Source organism: Raphanus sativus, chromosome 6 (genome assembly GCF_000801105.2).
Source record: "Raphanus sativus cultivar WK10039 chromosome 6, ASM80110v3, whole genome shotgun sequence".
Lineage (NCBI taxonomy): Eukaryota > Viridiplantae > Streptophyta > Magnoliopsida > Brassicales > Brassicaceae > Raphanus > Raphanus sativus.
Window position 1 is genome coordinate 49,278,730 of NC_079516.1, and position 19,221 is coordinate 49,297,950.

At 34.5% G+C, this 19,221-nt stretch overlaps 3 protein-coding genes and 2 non-coding genes across 5 annotated transcripts; 3 read left to right on the forward strand and 2 right to left on the reverse strand.

Annotated features, from left to right (window-relative positions):
* Window positions 1-8,190: 8,190 nt before the first annotated feature.
* On the forward strand, window positions 8,191-10,463 carry LOC108811077 (CBS domain-containing protein CBSCBSPB2). Its single transcript, XM_018583134.2, has 2 exons — window positions 8,191-8,439; window positions 8,692-10,463. Exon 2 carries the CDS (start codon window positions 8,727-8,729, stop codon window positions 10,353-10,355), a length of 1,629 nt encoding a protein of 542 aa, XP_018438636.1. The 5' UTR covers window positions 8,191-8,439; window positions 8,692-8,726; the 3' UTR covers window positions 10,356-10,463.
* A 269-nt stretch (window positions 10,464-10,732) lies between these two features.
* TRNAL-UAA (transfer RNA leucine (anticodon UAA)) lies at window positions 10,733-10,815 on the reverse strand. The gene has a single exon. It is a non-coding gene; the product is annotated as a tRNA-Leu (tRNA).
* Window positions 10,816-11,123: 308 nt separating this feature from the next.
* Window positions 11,124-14,055, reverse strand: LOC108813571 (bifunctional enolase 2/transcriptional activator). Its single transcript, XM_018586156.2, has 13 exons — window positions 13,898-14,055; window positions 13,526-13,654; window positions 13,378-13,425; window positions 13,214-13,300; window positions 13,036-13,116; window positions 12,844-12,945; window positions 12,670-12,750; window positions 12,320-12,535; window positions 12,019-12,213; window positions 11,868-11,918; window positions 11,649-11,789; window positions 11,512-11,568; window positions 11,124-11,400 (listed from the first exon to the last, which is right to left on the reverse strand). Exons 1-13 carry the CDS (start codon window positions 13,961-13,963, stop codon window positions 11,320-11,322), a joined length of 1,335 nt encoding a protein of 444 aa, XP_018441658.1. The 5' UTR covers window positions 13,964-14,055; the 3' UTR covers window positions 11,124-11,319.
* A 624-nt stretch (window positions 14,056-14,679) lies between these two features.
* Window positions 14,680-16,112, forward strand: LOC108810995 (uncharacterized). Its single transcript, XM_056988037.1, has 6 exons — window positions 14,680-15,093; window positions 15,157-15,238; window positions 15,319-15,385; window positions 15,462-15,623; window positions 15,699-15,759; window positions 15,845-16,112. Exons 1-6 carry the CDS (start codon window positions 14,835-14,837, stop codon window positions 16,021-16,023), a joined length of 810 nt encoding a protein of 269 aa, XP_056844017.1. The 5' UTR covers window positions 14,680-14,834; the 3' UTR covers window positions 16,024-16,112.
* A 520-nt stretch (window positions 16,113-16,632) lies between these two features.
* TRNAR-UCU (transfer RNA arginine (anticodon UCU)) lies at window positions 16,633-16,705 on the forward strand. Its single transcript has one exon. It is a non-coding gene; the product is annotated as a tRNA-Arg (tRNA).
* Window positions 16,706-19,221: the final 2,516 nt, after the last annotated feature.

Genomic DNA, 19,221 nt, shown 5'->3' on the forward strand with positions numbered 1-19,221 from the left:
TTTGCATTTTGTTTAAGACGAGAAAACATAGTTGAATGTTAGTAAGGTGATACGTCTTACAACAATTATTTTGGTACTCCCTACGTATCATTTAATTGGATTTTAAGAATTTCTATTTTGTTCCAAAATAAGTAATGTTCTCAATTTTCTAGATAATATTTAATGACACCCAAAATTTATAATCAATTACAAAATAATGTATTTTTTATCGGTTGAACTACTTTTATTCAGCTATTTGACAAATAAACTGAATCCGAAAATCCGAACCGAATCTGAATCAGTAAAAATAAATCTGAACCCGACATAAATACCGAATGAATCTTGTTTTATGGTATTTCGGATTATGAATATTATCCAAACCGAAACTGAATTTAAACGGATATTCGATAGAACCTGAAACATTCAAAACCCAAGAAAGATTTTGTAACATGATCTTAATTCTTAATATGTATTCAAAATACATTAAGATATATTGAATATCTAAAATGCTTATCTATTTACATGAAGATTGATGATTTTATTATATGAAAGTTGATGGTTAAACGTGACTGTTGAATTTTAAAATATTTAGACTTAAATTTTATTTTCGTTAAATAATATTTCTCATTTCATGAGAACGTAGTTTTCGTTTTATGCTTTCATTTATTTGATTTTTTACCAGTAAATATGTTTCTTTTTCTTTTGATTTTGAATGATCATTGTTGATATTTATTTTTTATTTTTAATTCGATTTTACTTATGTTTTGGTTACAAATTAGGTATTTAAAACCCGATAAAAACCGATTTCACTTATGTTTTGGTTACAAAATAGGTACACATCAGATATTTTAAAACTGAAGAACTGAGTGAGACCCGAACCCGTAAGTACATTGGATTGTACCGGTTCTTTGAAAATTTACTAACCCTAACCCGAATCCGATAGAACCCGAACCGATCCCGAACCGAACTTTCAAATAATCTGAATGGGGTTGATTTTGATAAACCCAAAAAACCGAAACCCGATTGGGTAAAACCAAAATACGATTGTGATCCCGAATGCTCATACCTAACTATTTTAGTTAATTGTGATATTCTTTTTTGGTTTTATCAGTTTATATATTAAATTATATTCATATACTATAAATATATTCATTCGGTTTATTTGATATTATTAAATTTTTTAAAAAATTCTATGTCGTTTCGTTTTTATTTTAATTTGTTTGGTTTTACCTGATTGAATACTCCTACTTGCACCAGTCTAACCTTATTTTTATCTTGATAATATTCCTTCTTATGGTATTTTGATTATTATGCTATAATTTTCCAAAGATATGGGAGCAGGTTGCAGGGTCATAAGCAGACTTTAACAAAATTTGAAACCATTAAACTTTTATATAAATTTTGGCTCCTAAAACTAATACGTAAGCTTCAAGTTATAGCTAGACAACCAGTCGTAAGCTCAAATGTCTATTGGACTTCTGACCATTTTCAATGTATTTTACTAATTTTAAAAAATAAACTAATTTTTTACAGATCTCTTGGATGTCTTCGACGGATTCTATGGCGAACAGTGCCCAAATTTTTGGTGGACAATCATTAGACACTAGTCGGATTTTTTTGGGATATCCGGATTCCTTTCGAAAAATCCGGATAAAAATGAAAAATTCGCAGATTTAGAAAAAAACTAAAGCACAAAAAATATCTACATCCGAGTCGGCTCTGAATGGAAGTGGGTGAAACACAAGTTTCCGGCCTTCACATATTTGGTTACATGTTCGACAGATTTTATTGACAAAATTTTCTTTAACCAACTTGGTGATTGTACTATTGTTGGCTTTCAAAAGGTTATGAGTTTGAAACCTTGACTTTTCATTTTATAATTTTTTATTTTTAATATTTAACAGGCCAACAAAGTTTTAGTTTCTAGCCCAAATTTTTCTAGGACCGGCTCTAGTCTACACCACATATGACATGTTGCTAGAAGATGCATTCACTGAGAGTTAGTAGAAAGAAAGCTAATATTCTAACTAAAATCATTTAATTGATCGGACACTTAACCTCATATTTATGGATCCAATCTAATATCCAAATCCGAACTTAGTAAAACTTTATAAATACAACACCTTTAGCAATGGAAGGGGCCTTTTATGCTCATTTTACTGGTGTTTAAAATGACTCACCATCGAACTTATTTTATAACGTTCGAGTAAAAAGCTGAATGAAAAAAATTAGTGCCAACACCTGGAATAAGCCACGTAAACGGCTGATTAGGACATGTGGACTCTGTAATTTTTCTTTTCAACATTCATTTTTACTCTTTTTTGGTTAGAGTCATAAAAACTTCGCAATATTTATCCCCGTACTGAATGGAATCAGCAAAGGCCGAACCGCTCACTTGCGACTTTACCAAAACAAACAATCTTGACATAATCCACGAAATATTTTCACAATTCCAATTTTTGGGTAAATTCCTAAAGTTCGTCCTATAATAAATAATAAAACAAAAAAATTGTTGTGAAGAAAAACATAAACCAAAAATCCTATAATTTTTCGTTTTACAAAAAAAAATCCTATAATTTCTCACAAGGTCCCCTCTTCATGTGGTAACCGTCGGTGGCAGGCATCACGTTTTACGCACTGTGTGAGACGTGGACCCAGATGCTCCTCAAAGGCCTCATCTCCTATCTTAAGATTCTTTGTTATATTTACATTTTGTATCAGATTCGCTTAACTCGCTTATTAAATTATTCACCATGGAAAAAGTACTGAAAAGGACAATAAATAACACATTAAATTTTAGAGGATTAGGGACTTCATTTCTCACCCTACTCTTATCCTCTTGGGCGACACTGGTTAATGGATCTTCTCAGCCACAAGATCATGCAGTACTTTTTAGAAAAATGTAAAGCTAGTTATTAATATTGTGATGTTGAAAAATCAAAAATGTAACGCTAGTTATTAAATATTGTGATGTCACTAATTTTGTTTTTGTTGTCAGTATGATATGATCCATGATCAACATGGGGAAACTTAATCAATGAGACAAAGACCACAGTGATTTTCTTACTTCTCTCATGCAAACTGAGACAGTGCCAACTGGAAGACAAATGCCATCTTCCTCTTCTTACAGTTCAAGGTCACACTCTACACAGAGTATATACAATGCAATAAAAAAGTATATACAATGCTTAATTTACTAGTGCATGCCTTTTTCAAACGTACTTTTCCACGTGTCTTTTGAATCATATATCCATATAACCATGGTTAACTTTCATCCTAATATATAGATCATTTACTGCAAAATGATGTGCAGAATGATGTTTCAACTAAGCCACCCAAAAACCGCTAAAAGGTTACCGATGGTTAGAATGTTAATTAGTATCTATATATGTATTTGAATATTTTTAGATAAATGTAATTGTACTAATTAATTTGAGGTGGATGTTGAGTAATTTTCTAGCATTACGTATATACAAACGCTAATCAATTTTAGCGACATACAACGTACTAACGTTTGCATACTCGAACTATTTAGTCGAGTAAAACAAGCTCTGGCCCGGAAAGTTTTATACTGCCTAAAAATTTAATAAGTTAAACCGCTTAAACTCGTTATCTATAGTCTGGTTAGCTTATCACTACATCATTAAGTCACAAACAAAGGCTCTAACTGGTAACTAAAAGAATGAGTGGGAATGAGTAATTCCTTCTTTATTCTTTAAACTTGACATCATTTATAAAGAATGAGAATAATTAATTCTTTTTCATTCCTTAAACTCGACACCATTTATAAAGAATATTTTTTTTCAGTATTCCTTATCATTCATTTTAATTTAAGGAATTAAAGAAGAAATATATTCCTTATGAAATCCGGGAAGGAACAATAGGGAACAATATTCCTATTATTTTTTCCCTCTCCATTCCTTTCCTGGTTATTATTCTTTACTGATCACCAGTTAGAGCCAAAGTGTGTGGTAAGATACTTCATACTTTTTAATAATCTACTTTTTCTTTTAGTTCTTTCATAATTAGTTTCATTTCCGTTCACGCGGCATCATATTAAGGCCGGCTCATCTAGCGAACTCGTCTTTGAAAGATAAAACAAGATAAAGTGTGCACCATCTATAACATGTATATTAATTCACAACGCACGTCGGCTATTTCTTTCATTCCTTTAACTTCGTACACTCAAATCTCGAGAATGGAGGATACTGAAAAGAGTTTTGAACTTTTTTAAAGATAGGTACAAGAGTTTTGAGCCCCAGAAAACTCGCAAGTCTTTTTGCCGGAAATATTCATATAGAGGACCAAAAACTCTCTACTAGCTAGTGCGAAACTCGCCCTGATTTACGTTAGCTTAATAGTGGCTCCGATGTATATATACTTGAAGTTCGAGTTTGGTATAATATTCACAAGTACAAGTTTACAATTAGCAAGCACGTGCACGACCCAATCTTCTAGTTTACAAATTAGTCGAGTTGCACGTGGTAGGACATATTAACTTCTATGTATTCTGGCATAAAAGTATCATACACGTTACACGTCGTCAGTATACTTACATTGACATTGCAACTTCTAGACGTTAATCATGTAACTAACAAAAATCATTCGTAACCAACCAACCTTTGTACGTAAGTTTTTCGATTTAAATTACTAATCGGAAGAAGATACAAAAAATACGTTTTGATATTATATACACTATCACAAAGGACTAGAAGATGAAAGCAGGTGATTCTTTTTACATTCTAAAGTAAAATGATTAAATTTCTATAACGTAAAATTTATATACTATATATTATTATAAAATCTCAACTATATTGGTTATAGCTAGATGAAATGTCAAAAATAATAGTCATGAGATTGAGATGTTGGGTTAAAAAAAGTGACTTAACAACGACTGGATGTTGGTGTTTCATAATATATGAATATGTTGGTGTTTTGAATACATATCCTTTTAATTAAGCTTTTGTCATTTCTTTTAATTCACTTATCATTCTTAAAATTTTAAACCAGTCATAAATTTTCATATTCTTATTATTATTGACCAGGATGTGGACCCCCGTAGTCTGTGGGGGAGCTATACAAAATTTTAATACAATTTAAATATATTATAGATTTGTTATAAGAATGTGTATAAATTATAAGTATTGAGTTACACGCATGATAAGAAAATCAAAGTTTTATTCAAACTATGTATAACAGATTCTTTTAATTTTATATATGTTTAAACAATATTTGATAATCCTTGAACAATAAATCATTTTTTATTTTAGCAATTAGTTTTGGATTTTTTTGTTGTTATTTTTAAGTTATGATTTGCCAAGGCTGACAATACTTTATATAAATACTAAGGGTGTAATGGGTAGTATTCATAGCATCAAACTGAATGAAACAGGTGATCACTTTTGGTTAATAATCACCATAGTTAACCAAGAATTACAATTGTTAACACCAATAGTTACGATGATTAACAAAAAATTACAATGGTCAAACACCAACAGCATTAATCATCAAAGTTGCAATGATTTATCATCAAAATTTGCAACGATTTATCACAAATAGTTACAATCATAAATAGTTATAACTGTTCATCTAAAATTGCAAAACTAAATGATTGCAAGAATTCACTTAAATTTCCAACTATCCTCTTCCATTTAAGTGTACTTGCATATTCTTGTCTCATAACTTGGTCAGTTAACCAATTAACAAATATTTTGATGAAATTGCGACAAATGTATATGGTCGTCAGAATTTCGTCGGAATTTGACTTTCCCCGAAAAAATAAGACACCAAAATTTTCATGAATATTAGACTTTTGGATTTTAGATTTTAAATGTTAGATTCTTTACAATGAAGATTTTTAAGAATTAGATGTTAGATTTTTTGTTAGGTTATGGTCTAGATAGGTTTTGGTTGTGATTTTCTAGGTTGTTTGTTTAATTTGTTGTTTTTATTTTTATTTTTTATTTTACAACCTAGAAAATAAACATTTTTTAATTTGAAGTTTTTATAATTGTAAAAAATATTATATATATAAATGTTTTTAACCTTTTTATTAGTTTTTGTTCTTATAAAACATTTTTATGATTTATAAAACGTCTTTAAGCTCTTATAAAACATTTTAAGTTTGTTTTAATTTATAAAATGCTAATTTTAAAAAATTTATAAAAATGTTTTCACGTTTTAAAAAACGTTTTCAATCACAAAATGATTGATTAAAAACATTTTCAATTTATAAAACTTGTTATGTTCTTAAAAATTGTAAAAACGTTTTTCCACTTCTCTAAAAACGTTTTCAATTTATAAAATGTTGAAAGTTCTTTTCTTAAATTTTATAAACGTTTTTAAAATAGTTATACTATAAAAATTCAAATTTTATTTTTAATTTTAATTTTATTTTTATATAAATAGTTAAAATATTTATTAAAACAATTGTAAATATTATTTTTCAAAAAATAATTAATATATTTTATTTTAAAAATTAATTAAAAATTTCTAACTAATAATATCAGTCAAAAATTTCAACGGAAATTCGATTAAAAAATTATGACGAATTTTTTTCTCCGACGATATGTAACCGACTATTTTTTGTCGAAAATAGTTTTTTTCTACGAATTTCTAACTAAATCTTTTCTTGAACCAAGTTTCTAACTAAATTCTCCATAGGAATTAATCTGTTTTCTTGTAGTGCAATTACAAAAAAAAAAAGAACATGTCAGTTGGCAGAAGTATTATTCAGATAGATAATAGAAATGAGCAGAAGTTAAAACTCACCAAGTTACAGTAAGCAAACGACAGGGAAGTTGCTTCAAAAATACAACTCTCTCGCCCTTGAACCTACCAGCAAGGATGGTAAGCATTGTCCCAGGGGTAATACTTGATAAAATACAGTCACAAGCCTAATCAGTTTGGAGCGTACAAATATTCAAAAGATATTTCCTTCACTTGCCATCTTATCCCTTGTATTATATATACTACATATTAAGATCAGAAGTTAAATTTTAAAATATCATAAATTCAAGTTTAGTGTGTACGTTAACATGATTTATATATTAGCGGTAAATTGATTAGTGATGATTCATAGAAGATGTGTTACAATTTCATATTTTGCACATATTCTGGGGATAAATTGTAATAAAAGAAATATACGTTTAAAGTTTTGGACATGAACGTAAATTTTATATTGTGGGCCGTCCGTTCGACCCTAATTAAAACAGATCGAACAATACAGACTTTTTTCACCCATACCTCTGTGATTTTCAGATTCTCTTCCTAACCTTCTATCTGAAACTTGATCGTGGAAACTCTCCATTCCCCTCGCAAGCATATTAAAATTTCGTACTCCCCCATCAAATTTCATACTGATTCACATTATATTACTTGCTTGTTTTAATTTTTCGGATAGAGAAGCATAAAAATTCTACTTCCTCTGGAGTCAAATTGTAAGTTTGCTCGTCACGAAACGTGCCTATAAATTTCATACATCCCTTCATTGTATGAAACGTCTTCTCGGGACGTTTAAAATCAGAGGTGTCCCAACAAGAGACGCTGCTGAATGACTATCGTACATCAAATGTAAAAGCGTCACGTATATATATTGATCAGAGAGGTGTGATTTAAGGGTTGTGTTGTTTGAGAATAAAACTATTTGGGAAAGATGTTGATGACGTAAACTTCTTCGAGCGAGATATTCGGGAAAGATGCCATATACGAACTACGAAGGGTTGTGTTGTTTGAGAAAGAAGACGGTTGGAAAAGATAAATGACACAACAATTTTTTGATGATGTAAGCCACTCAAAAGGAATAGAACCTTTCATCCCCTAGATCAAAAATAACGAACAAATCTAACCGCTAGATTAAATTTTTATTTTCCTATAAAAAATTGATGATGTCATCTATCACCAAAAATGGTTTGCTATTATATATAGATTAATTATTATTTTATTTGAAATCACCAATAATAAGATATATGATCTCTTGCATATTATATCCTTTTCTTTTTTACTCACAGTTTTATCCTTCGAAAATCCAATCACCCCTCAGGCCTCAGATAAATCAAGGCACAAATAATTATCTACTAATTACACCAACTAGAACGTTCTTATTAAAAATCGAATTACTCCTTCGAATAAAATCGTCAACAAAATAGAACGTTCTCATTAGCATATGTTAGTTAGCAATGATAAAAGAATGATTGTATTCATCTTCTAATTTTTTGGGGTGAGTGGCAACACCACCACCACGCACCACCTGACACGTTGGTAAGGAAAATAGAAAATAGCTAAAAAGGAGAGAGAAAAAAAACGGATAACAGAGATCAATCCTCATTTCTGGATATCAAACCTCCATGAGTTCTTTTTGTTTAAGATCATACATATAAATTCAACCTTTTCAATATCTTCACCATCATTCTTGAGTCGCCGGTCAGAATCTTCATATTGGTTTTCGATTGCATCTCATAGGTAAGAACATTACTACATTCATGTTAATTAATCTGCATCAAATTGTCTGAATGTCCCAAATCTCTAACACATTGTATAAGGAAATATATATCATTAATGTCCTTTCTGCTTGTATTGTCTTTCTCATTAAAAGGTATTACAAATGGTTTGATTATTGTATCTAGATTATGATGATTCATGTGTATGTTTTGCATCTCTTCTTGTGTTGCTTTTGACAAGTATTTGTAACTATTAATTGTCTTGTTTTTGTAGATTAATGGCTGATTAAAAGGATCATACACCTAAACATGACTTCATCAGGGAGGAGAAGCATAAGGCGAGGCTCATCAGCCTCCAAGAAACCGGTTCTCCACACCCAAGAAAGCGGAAACAGTAGCTTCAACGAAACCACCTCCCCCAAACCCGGTTCACCTCTCCCTGAACCGGTCTCCGAAATCGAAAGAACCGTCAAGAAGCTACGCTTATCCAAAGCCCTAACCATCCCCGAGGCAACAACCGTCTTCGACGCATGTCGAAGGATGGCTTCACGCCGCGTCGACGCGGTCCTCCTCACCGACACAAGCGCTCTTCTCTCAGGCATCGTCACGGACAAGGACATAGCAACGAGAGTGATCGCGGAAGGGTTAAGACCAGAACACACTCTCGTCTCCAAAGTCATGACAAGAAACCCAATCTTCGTCACGTCTGACTCACTCGCCATCCAAGCTCTCGAGAAAATGGTTCAAGGGAAGTTCAGACACTTACCAGTAGTGGAGAACGGCGAAGTCATCGCTATTTTAGACATAACCAAATGTCTCTACGACGCCATCTCCCGCATGGAGAAAGCAGCCGAGCAAGGAAGCGCCTTAGCTCATGCTGCCGCATCATCATCAGCTCCTTATCCATTCATCGAAACGTTAAGAGACCACATGTTCAAACCAGCCTTATCCACGATCATCACAGAACACTCGAAAGTAGCACTCGTCTCTCCCTCGGATCCCGTCTTCGTAGCTTCCAAAAAAATGCGTGACCTAAAAGTTAACTCGGTGATCATTGCCGTGGGGAACAAGATACACGGTATACTAACGTCAAAAGACATTTTAATGAGAGTCGTGGCGCAGAATCTCTCCCCCGAGCTAACGCTAGTCGAGAAAGTGATGACGCCGAGCCCTGAATGCGCGTCGATGGAGACAACGATCGTCGACGCGTTGCACATCATGCACGACGGTAAGTTTCTTCACCTTCCGGTTTTAGATAAAGACGGATACGCAGCGGCTTGCGTCGACGTGTTGCAGATAACTCACGCGGCTATCTCCACCGTCGAGAACAGCTCGGGAGCCGTTAACGATATGATGCAAAAGTTTTGGGACTCGGCTCTCACGTTAGAGCAGCATCCGCCTGAGGATTACGAGACGCATAGCGATATGTCGGCGACGTTGTTGAACTCGGAGGGAGGAGGAGTGGGAGGGGGAGGAGGAGGAGAGACGGGAGGGAAGTTACAGTCTCAAGGGAGTAGTGTGATGAGTTGTTTGTTTGCTTTTAAGTTTGAAGACCGTAAAGGGAGAGTGCATAGGTTTAACGCAACGGGCGAGAGTTTTGAGGAGGTGATGAGTGGTGTGATGGAAGGGTGTTGTGATGAGGTTGTACTGCAGATAATGTATGAAGATGACGAAGGTGATAGGGTTTTGATAAGTGGGGATAGCGATGTTGTTGCTGCTGTTGGTTTTGCTAGGTCTTTGGGGAGAAAGGTTTTGAGGTTGCATTTGGATTTTGCTGAGACGTTGTGTGTTGAGATGGTTGGAGATTTGTCTGAGGGGAGTTTTGATTGTGGAGGTGTTGGTGGGGGTTTGGTTTGTTGGAGAACTGGTGTTGTGGCTGGGGTTATTGTCTTGACGAGTATAGGGTTTCTTGTTTTCTTGAAACGTTCCAAGAAGTGAATTGTTGATGCCTTCTTGTCATTTTTAAAAATTTTGGTTCGGTTAACATTTTATAGCAATTATAGAACTTTTTCCTGGATAATGATATATTGATATTATTACAGAAGAGCTTTTATCATTAAAGAAAAATCTGATTTCTAAACTATAAGTCATCCCCTTAACAACTCCGATCAAACCTGCTTTATAAACCTATTGTTCGTTCGTTTAAAGAAAAATAAACTTAAAATGTTCTTAGTGTGCTATATAATAAATCAAGTGGAAGCCATGATAACTTTAGTTATTAATGAGAAAAAAAACATCAGCAAATGTGAGATTATGTTGGTGTTCAATGCCCACTTGAAAACACCAGAGAAATTCAAAACAAAAAGAAATGACAATGCAGGCTGTGGGGTTCGAACCCACGCGCACTTATGTGCAGAAGAACTTAAGTCTTCCCCCTTAACCACTCGGGCAAACCTGCTATTGATAAGATCATGCACATACTGTATTAGTAACGTAAAATGTTCCACAATCACGTTCAAGACTATGTTGCTTAAGGTTATGTGAACCATTTAACCGAGAAGACGAACTATTCTGGTTACAACTCAATAATCTTCGATAAGTTTCGTTTAAGTGCCTCAGTAGTTCGCAGAGAGGCACAAACGGACTAGTGTGTTCCAGTTATAGATTCATAATTTGAAAGAAATGACTGAAACCCATCAAATATTTAGAACCCCATTTAAAGACAAAACCCCATGTCTGTCACTTGAGATCAAAGCCGATATCAGATTAAGAAAAGCTGCTGTCTTCATATAAAAAAGCCAGAGCTATCTCAGGTTTATCTTCTTTCTTCCCAAAAAGGGTTCAAACGATAAACAGGAAAAAACCAACAACGTAGCAAAAACTTAAAATGTTTTATTTAAGTAAAAGGAGCAAACACAACTCTGATCTTCTTCTTCTCGTCACAAAGAAACTGGCACTTTGTCTAGTAGGGCTCCACAGGTTTGCGGAAGTTAGCTCCAGCGTAAACTGCCTCTGATCCCAACTCCTCCTCAATACGCAAAAGCTGTTAATAGTTACATCAAAGCAAACGAAACAGTTAATAGCCAATACAAATCAACTGGGGTATTTATTCTTGTTAAAAACACAAAGATCATTTTGGTTAGGGATGTTTGACCTGGTTGTACTTGGCAAGACGCTCGGACCTGCAAGGAGCTCCAGTCTTGATTTGTCCCTGGAGAGATAGATCCAAATGAGAATCAGACAACAGGGATTTGGTTTGCTTGACAATGTTTTAAATGGTTCAAAACTTACAGTAGACAAGCCAACAGCTAGGTCAGCGATGAAGGTGTCCTCGGTTTCACCACTTCTGTGGCTGGTCATCACTCCCCATCCTGCTTTCTTCGACATCCTCACTGCCTCAATACTCTCTGTCACTGACCCGATTTGGTTAACCTGTTCACCAAAGATTTAGTCAGTAACTGTTGAATTATTTTCAACTGAACTAGGACTATAATCTGGGATGGAGAATACCTTCAAGAGAAGAGCATTGCAAGACTTCTCTGCGATTGCCTTCGCAACCCTCTGGAAGAAGAAAGAGTTAAGCAGAGATATAAGCACTTTGAGAGAAAGTTCTAGGTAAAAGAGACAGAAAGTGGTACGATCATGTGATTCGGTTACAAACCTTGGGGTTGGTGACCAACAAGTCATCACCGACAATCTGAACATTGTCTCCACACTCAGCGGTCATCTTAGCGTAGTGCTCCCAGTCATCTTGGTCAAATGGATCCTCAATAGACACGATTGGGTACTCCGAAACAAAGGACTTGTAGAGGTCCTTGAGTGCATCACCAGAAATCTTCTGAGAGCCATTGTTGTTCTGCAGAGAAACAAACAGAGCAGGAGCTCGAGGTTGAGAGAATAGTCCTTGCGTTTAATCAATTTAGAAAGAGGAAGCCATTATAATATAGAAAGAGAAGTTCCACCTCTTCCTTGAAATTCAAGTCGTAGGTCTTGTCTGATGAGTAGAACTCGGAAGCGGCAACATCCATTCCAATGACAACCTTGCCAGTGTAGCCAGCCTTTTCAATGGCGGTCTTGAGCAATTCAAGACCTTCCTTGTTCTCCTGAATGTTTGGTGCAAAGCCACCTTCATCACCAACGTTTGTAGCGTCCTGGCCGTACTTCTTCTTAATCACAGACTGGAGACAAAACATAAGAAGACATGCTTAGTTAACAGGAATTAACTGAAGTCACAGCAGCTTTAATAGCAATACATAGTTTGCATATCATTAATGAGGAACTTTCGAAGATCACTATAAATTTGAGGGTTTACCTTCAAGTTGTGGTAAACCTCAACACCCATTTTCATGGCTTCTTTGAAAGATGAAGCTCCGATAGGGAGAATCATAAACTCCTGCAAACATCAATAGATAGTCAGAAATATTCAACGCTACAAAAGTTTGATATTTGAAAAGCAACGAAAAAAAAGAAATAACAACGAACGTGCCTGCATAGCGAGCTTGTTTCCGGCATGTGATCCACCATTGATAACGTTGAAGGCAGGAACAGGTAGCACAATCTTAGGGTTACCAGCGAGATTGGCAATGTGCTGCACTCAAAAATGAATAGCTTAGAACATCTAGTACCAGAAAAAACAAGTAGCAAAACAGTTTTCTCACAAGTCTCAAGATTGCCATACCTTGTAGAGAGGAATGCCACTGACAACGGCCCCAGCCTTGCAGACAGCAAGAGACACAGCAAGGATAGCATTGGCTCCAAGCTGAGAACACAAAAAAAAAAAAAAAGAAACAAGATGGTCAGAATCGTCTTTCGTTATTAAATGAAAGAATAAAACAAGAATTTCGATATTAAATCACCTTTTGTTTGCACCAACCCCACTCGTTCTGGGTGCCATCAAGTTCATGGACCATGAAGTTGTCAATAGCAGTCTGCTGAGTTGGGTCCTGCAAGAAACAACATTGAATGTCAGATAACAATAACAACTTCCAAAACATAACTAATGCACAATAGAGATACTCACCTTTCCAATCAATGCTGGGCCGATGATGTTGTTCACATTGCCAACAGCCTAAATGACATCAAACAAATAACAAATCAGACCAAAAAAAAAGAAACACATTCATATCAAAACAAACATAAAAAAATAAGAATAAGACGCAGTCACTAACCTTAGAAACACCCTTTCCAAGGTAGTCAGAGCCACCATCCCTAAGCTCAAGAGCCTCGTAGATACCAGTGGAAGCTCCACTAGGAACAGCTGCTGTAACCTTGACACCAGTGGATGTGTGTACATCAACCTAAATATCACAATAATCAGATTAAACAATACAACCATTAAGCTCAATCTTTCTCACAACGAAGCTAGCTCAAACAGATCCGTTCGTAAGAATCTTCTAAAACAAACACAATCAAACTACATGATCGATTCAGAGAAAGGAATCAACATGAAATCATAGTTCTCTATTCGCCGATCAAAAAGGTATCTCAGATCCACAACGAATTAAACAAAAGTATAGAGAGAGAGCCGAGAAGAAGCAAACCTCGACGGTGGGGTTGCCACGGCTGTCGAAGATCTGCCTAGCTTTAACAACAGTGATAGTGGCCATGGTTGAGAGTAGATCTAGAGAAGAAGACAGGGCCGATGAGTACGAGGTTTTAGTGAGCGTGATCGATTACAGTAGATGATGGATTGGGTTTGGTCTGGTTTGATATATAATGAGGAACGGAGTAAGCGACCGCCGTTGGATTGTTTTGATATGAACCGTTGGATGATAAGTTAGGTTCAAAAGAAGAAGACAAAACGATGTGCTGCACGTCTTTTGCAAACCAGGAAAGGTTTCTTTTTTTCTTTTCCTTTGCTCCTTGTCCAAGTAATCGAATATTCGACTAGGCTTTTTCCCACTGAAATTTCATGAGTGGAATATTCGACTAGTTTTTAAAGTCTAGAAACAAATTAAGTAATCAATATTCGGGTCTTGATTTTATTCCATTTTCGATTATGTGTGTTTCCTCTCTCTTTTTTAGCATGTTTCATATCGTTTTATTAGCAAAAAAGTTTCGTGCTTTATGTTAAACCTTCATAAAAATTCTATATTCATATTGGGCTTTGTGCTCAAACCTATGTATCTCATGTGCCCAAGTTGGGTCTAGTCTAATCATTACAACTGCCGGTAAAAGCTTCTGTATAATCTCAAACATAGCAATTCGATATTTTAATTTGCGAGCATATAGGCCCAGAGATTACGGCCCATTTAGGATAATACAAACTTTTAAAAGCAGATATCACGACAATAGTTAACACTAAAACGTAACACACCATTGGATGGATGCCCTTGGAATAAAAAGAATCTATAACTCGGTATCCAAAGAGCCGCAAAAAGTTAAATAAATGGGATTTGACCTCGTGAATCTAAACTTGACATGACTTTGACTCTATAAAAATCCATCATATTTTTGACGATTGTAATCCGAATAACAATGGCTGAAGAAGAGAATGAGAAGTCTGTCGTTGTTGCACCAGAAGATGAGTGCCCATGTGATACAGAAGCAGCAGACCAGGAGACAGAACTGAGTTCTATTCTGGATAAACTTAGTTTGGAACCTAAGAAAGAGAAGCAGAAGAAGAAACTCTTGGTCTTAAGTCTGAGTGGTCTACTTCTTCATAGAGTTCATCGGAAAAGTAACCGCAAAACTCCTAAGAATCGATCTCCTGATGCTTCTTGTGGCTCAAACCTAGGTAACTTGTTACAATATTTACATTTAATTCTATATTTGGTTTAATTTGATTTGTATTGATTAGTGTACAAGAGGCCATTTGCGGAAGATTTTATGAAGTTTGTCCTCGAGAGATTCGAAGTTGGGGTCTGGTCCTCTGCATGCGAGTTAGTCTCTTCGTTTTCAATCTTTTAATATTCAGATTAATTTTCATTTTATATGATTCCTCACGGTTTTGGTCTTATAGGAAAAACGTTGATATAGTTCTGAACATTGTTCTTGAAAATCTTCAAGATAATCTTCTTTTTGTGTGGGTAAGACTCTTAGGATATCTAAGTGTGTATGTATGTGTTTATATTTAAGAATTTTTTTTATATACTCTTTTTATAGGACCAAGAAGAGTGTACTGACAGTGGAAGTACGACATTACATAACAGTGATAAACCTATGTTTCTCAAGGATCTCGCTAAAGTGTTTAAGTACTTCAAAGGGTTCTCTGCTTCAAACACTATCTTCATCGATGATGAACCATATAAAGCTCTTTTTAATCCTGTATATATACTTTTCATCTCTACTAGTTTAGTTTTTGCTCCTTTCTACAATTGATCGTTATGTGAATGCATGCAGGACTATACAGGTGTGTTCCCTGTGAGTTACGATCCTACATACCAGAAGGATGATTTTCTTGGTATGTGATCGTTTTTTTAACCCTTGACGTTTCCATCTCTTATCTTTAAACCATGATTTTTTTTTTTGGTTTATGATTATGTTAGATCCAGAAGGAGAGTTCTGTTCTTACTTGGATGATCTTGCAAGTTCATCGGATGTTCAAGATTATGTTAAAGAGCATTCTTTTGGTCAGCCCATGATCGATTCTTCTCATCCAGACTGGCCTTTCTACAACAAAGTCATAAAAGATTATTATCTTGCATATGATCCTCTGCTGGTTTAGTTTTATTAATATGAACTCCGTTCATTAGCCTACTATTTAGTATCGAACACATTTCTAATAAGAAAGTTGATACATTCTGTTTTTTTACATCAATTATTTAATTCTCTCAAATGTATCGTTTCAAGTCTAATAAGGGTTGATGATATTCTGATATCAATTTGATGATGAAATTTGAAGGATTAATTAACATTGTGATGAAAGTTTTAGCGAAAATCAGTTTTATTATCTCCATTAGATTATAAAGAAACCATTGTGTTGAAAGTTTGAAAGATAAGATTTAATACTAAAAAGTCTCAACAATGCAGAGACCACTCACTTCAACAAGAGACTTACCTCTCCATCTGGTTCGACAGAGTTCAAGGCTAAAAAACTTTTCCACAAAAATCGCAAGCTTCTCATCTGTTGTCATTTTTCTGGTTAAATACTGTAATTTTTCAATTTCATATCTTCCATCTTTGTGGGTCTGTAAAAAACATTCAAGTTTTATTCAGAAATGGTACCTTTCTTTTTTAAAAAAAAAAGATTAACACTGAAAATATAACCAAACCACACAGTATTGTTTTGCATCTTGCTATAATAAGATCGCAAATCTAGGACCCCATAACAAAAGCGCCCGTGGCCTAATGGATAAGGCGTTTGACTTCTAATCAAACGATTGTGGGTTCGAGTCCCACCGGGCGTGCTAATGGTTTTTAGTTTTATCAACTCGTACACGTACACACTTTCTCTTAAACGCTATGACTCTCAAGCGTCACAGTACAGACCAACCAAAGTAAGAGTTTTCCTAAAGTTCGGAATTTTATAGCTATTACTAGGTTTCAAGATTTTATCAAAGGTAGTACATGTCAAGATTTGTGATTATTTCATCAACTGTTGGTTCTTGATTCTCAGTTTTGCCACATTCTTGAATCTTTGGGGAATGCTGTTTGAGAAAAATTCTTGAAAAGGTTGCATGAGTTTTTTACCAAAAAAAAAAAAGTTGCATGAGTTTAATAGTTTAATTAGTGGGGCTCTCTCAGCTTTTAGGTTTTGATTGATGGCTAGGGTAATGTTTTAAATTTGAAAATATAAAGAACGTGTGTCTGCTTTTACCGTATATCAAAGTTTCGATTCTGTTTTCTTATTATTCTTGGCTTTGACAGGTTCCATGTTGTAGCTGCTTACAGCAGATTTGGTGATTTATAGTAGACGGGATGGTGAGAAAAGGAGATATACATCATCACTTTCGCTTATACGATATACTTGGAAGGTGTAAACTGTTTGTCATCTTGTGATGGTTCTTGAGTTACGTTATAGTACATAGCCAACTGTGAATTTGATCGAGTTTGTTGTTTTTACTTCATACTCCGTTTGGTTCAAGATTCAAGTTGTTTCTAATACAGGAAAGTGATGTGAAAAAATAAATCATTATTCAACACTCCGCTTGTCCTACATAACATGATGTTGAAAGGACACAACTAAAGAGATCCAAAATATACGTGGATACAATACTTTGATCAAAGAAAAAAAAGTGGATACAATACTACTACTACAAGTTGTGAGAAGCTTGAAAACTGAAATAGATTGGCTTTGACTAATCTAACCTGAAAGAAACAGAGCCTTGTTCAATGGTAAGGACCATTTCTTTTCTCTGAAAGGGACCATTAGTATTAGTTGTTACTCGAAGGTCCATTATCCTATTGAATGCTAGTTTTAATTTTCACCATGGATATTGGAGACAATGACAACTTCGACTTAAATTACCAAAAAGTAATAATGGCGAAAGGAAGGAAAGTCAGGCTATGTCTTCAGCACTTGGCAGTCTCAAGTACATGTAAAAAAAACTTAAGAGATTTCACCATGTTCTCTTCTATTTAGCAAGTATATATCTATTTCAAAAACCATTGGCAGTCTCAATGGTTTTTTTTAAACAGAAAAAAAAAAAAAAACCATTGACCGTTGGTTTTGGTTTTTAACGAACATAAGAGTTTTGTTGGTGTAACTAGCAGAGAAAGTGAAGCTATAAAGAAATGAAATGTGTTCACTGTTCAGTGTTCTGCTTTATACTAAAATCTTCACCTATGTCACAGAGACACACACACGCATTACTCTCTCTCTTTTTTTGAGCTTTAGTTCTATATAGCTAGATGGACTACGTTTACATTTATCAATATGGTTTTTACCATTTACTCACTCTATTTTTTACCTTTTCAAGCTCTCAATTAATTGGATCGTGACCAAGTACTCCAATCCCAATGGAACTGCAACGCATTGAATCCAATAGTTTTTTTTTTTTTTTGAAACTCATCCAATAGTTTCTTTAAAAAAAAACTTTTTAATTACAAAATTCAGTTGGTTTTACCATGAATCTACATTTGTTTTGTAAGCCTCCCGACACCCCAAATCCATATGGAACTCGCTGTTGGAATGACATGATAGTTTCATGTGTTTACATTCTAATTTACTCAAATCTAGATGTCCGAATTAACAAAAAATAGTTAAGTTTTCAGGTTTGACAATGCTATTTAGTGTTAGTGGTAAGTGTAAGTGTGGTAATTGTGTCTCTATCCAGATTCATTCTCAAATATTGTATAATTTAATCTATACATACATGATTAAATACGTAAGTTATGTCAAGTCGAGTAGACAAGTAATGTTATTATTGTATGACTTGTTTTGTACAAACATGATTAGTGATGTAATTTCTAGCTTGGCCCAACCATGTAACCTCATAACAAACATGATCAGTGCTAATATAGTGGTACAAAGTATTGTTGGTTTAGGGCTTTTGCGATTCAAGCACAAACCTACGAGTTTGGAATGGATCTACTCTGTCACCATCTATGACCGCTTAACTGCTGAAATTAATTGTCTGTTCCGGTAAAACGCTTTTGTTAAATATCAAGAGCTCCCACCATAATACTGAAACAGGTTGGGAAGATAAGACCGTATAGGTTCCGAGAAGCTATACATGTATGATACATGATGTATCTATAGGAATGCGAGAAATAGAGAAAGAGCTAGTTTGAAAATGCCATCTACTATTTCCTCTAGATTTGAGAATAACGAGATTTCGTGATGATTTATGAGTAATATGACTATCCAAACCGTTTTTATCAATTACTGAATAACTTTGCATGTTCAAATTTTCCTATCCAAAACCCTTTTTAACAATTTCACGATCATATGTTGAAATAAGTTTTTATCAAAGGGCCATTT

What these genes read in the sequence shown, in the direction of transcription:
- LOC108813571 (XM_018586156.2), bottom strand. Translation starts at nt 13,963, where the DNA reads ATGGCCACTATCACTGTTGTTAAAGCTAGGCAGATCTTCGACAGCCGT. An exon ending in GCCCAGCATTGATTGGAAAG is followed by an intron (nt 13,301 to 13,377) that starts GTGAGTATCTCT and finishes TGTTTCTTGCAG; the next exon opens with GACCCAACTCAGCAGACTGC. An exon ending in GTGGCATTCCTCTCTACAAG is followed by an intron (nt 12,946 to 13,035) that starts GTATGGCAATCT and finishes TTTTGAGTGCAG; the next exon opens with CACATTGCCAATCTCGCTGG.
- LOC108811077 (XM_018583134.2), top strand. Translation starts at nt 8,727, where the DNA reads ATGACTTCATCAGGGAGGAGAAGCATAAGGCGAGGCTCATCAGCCTCC.
- LOC108810995 (XM_056988037.1), top strand. Translation starts at nt 14,835, where the DNA reads ATGGCTGAAGAAGAGAATGAGAAGTCTGTCGTTGTTGCACCAGAAGAT. An exon ending in TTCTTGTGGCTCAAACCTAG is followed by an intron (nt 15,094 to 15,156) that starts GTAACTTGTTAC and finishes TGTATTGATTAG; the next exon opens with TGTACAAGAGGCCATTTGCG. An exon ending in CCAGAAGGATGATTTTCTTG is followed by an intron (nt 15,760 to 15,844) that starts GTATGTGATCGT and finishes TGATTATGTTAG; the next exon opens with ATCCAGAAGGAGAGTTCTGT.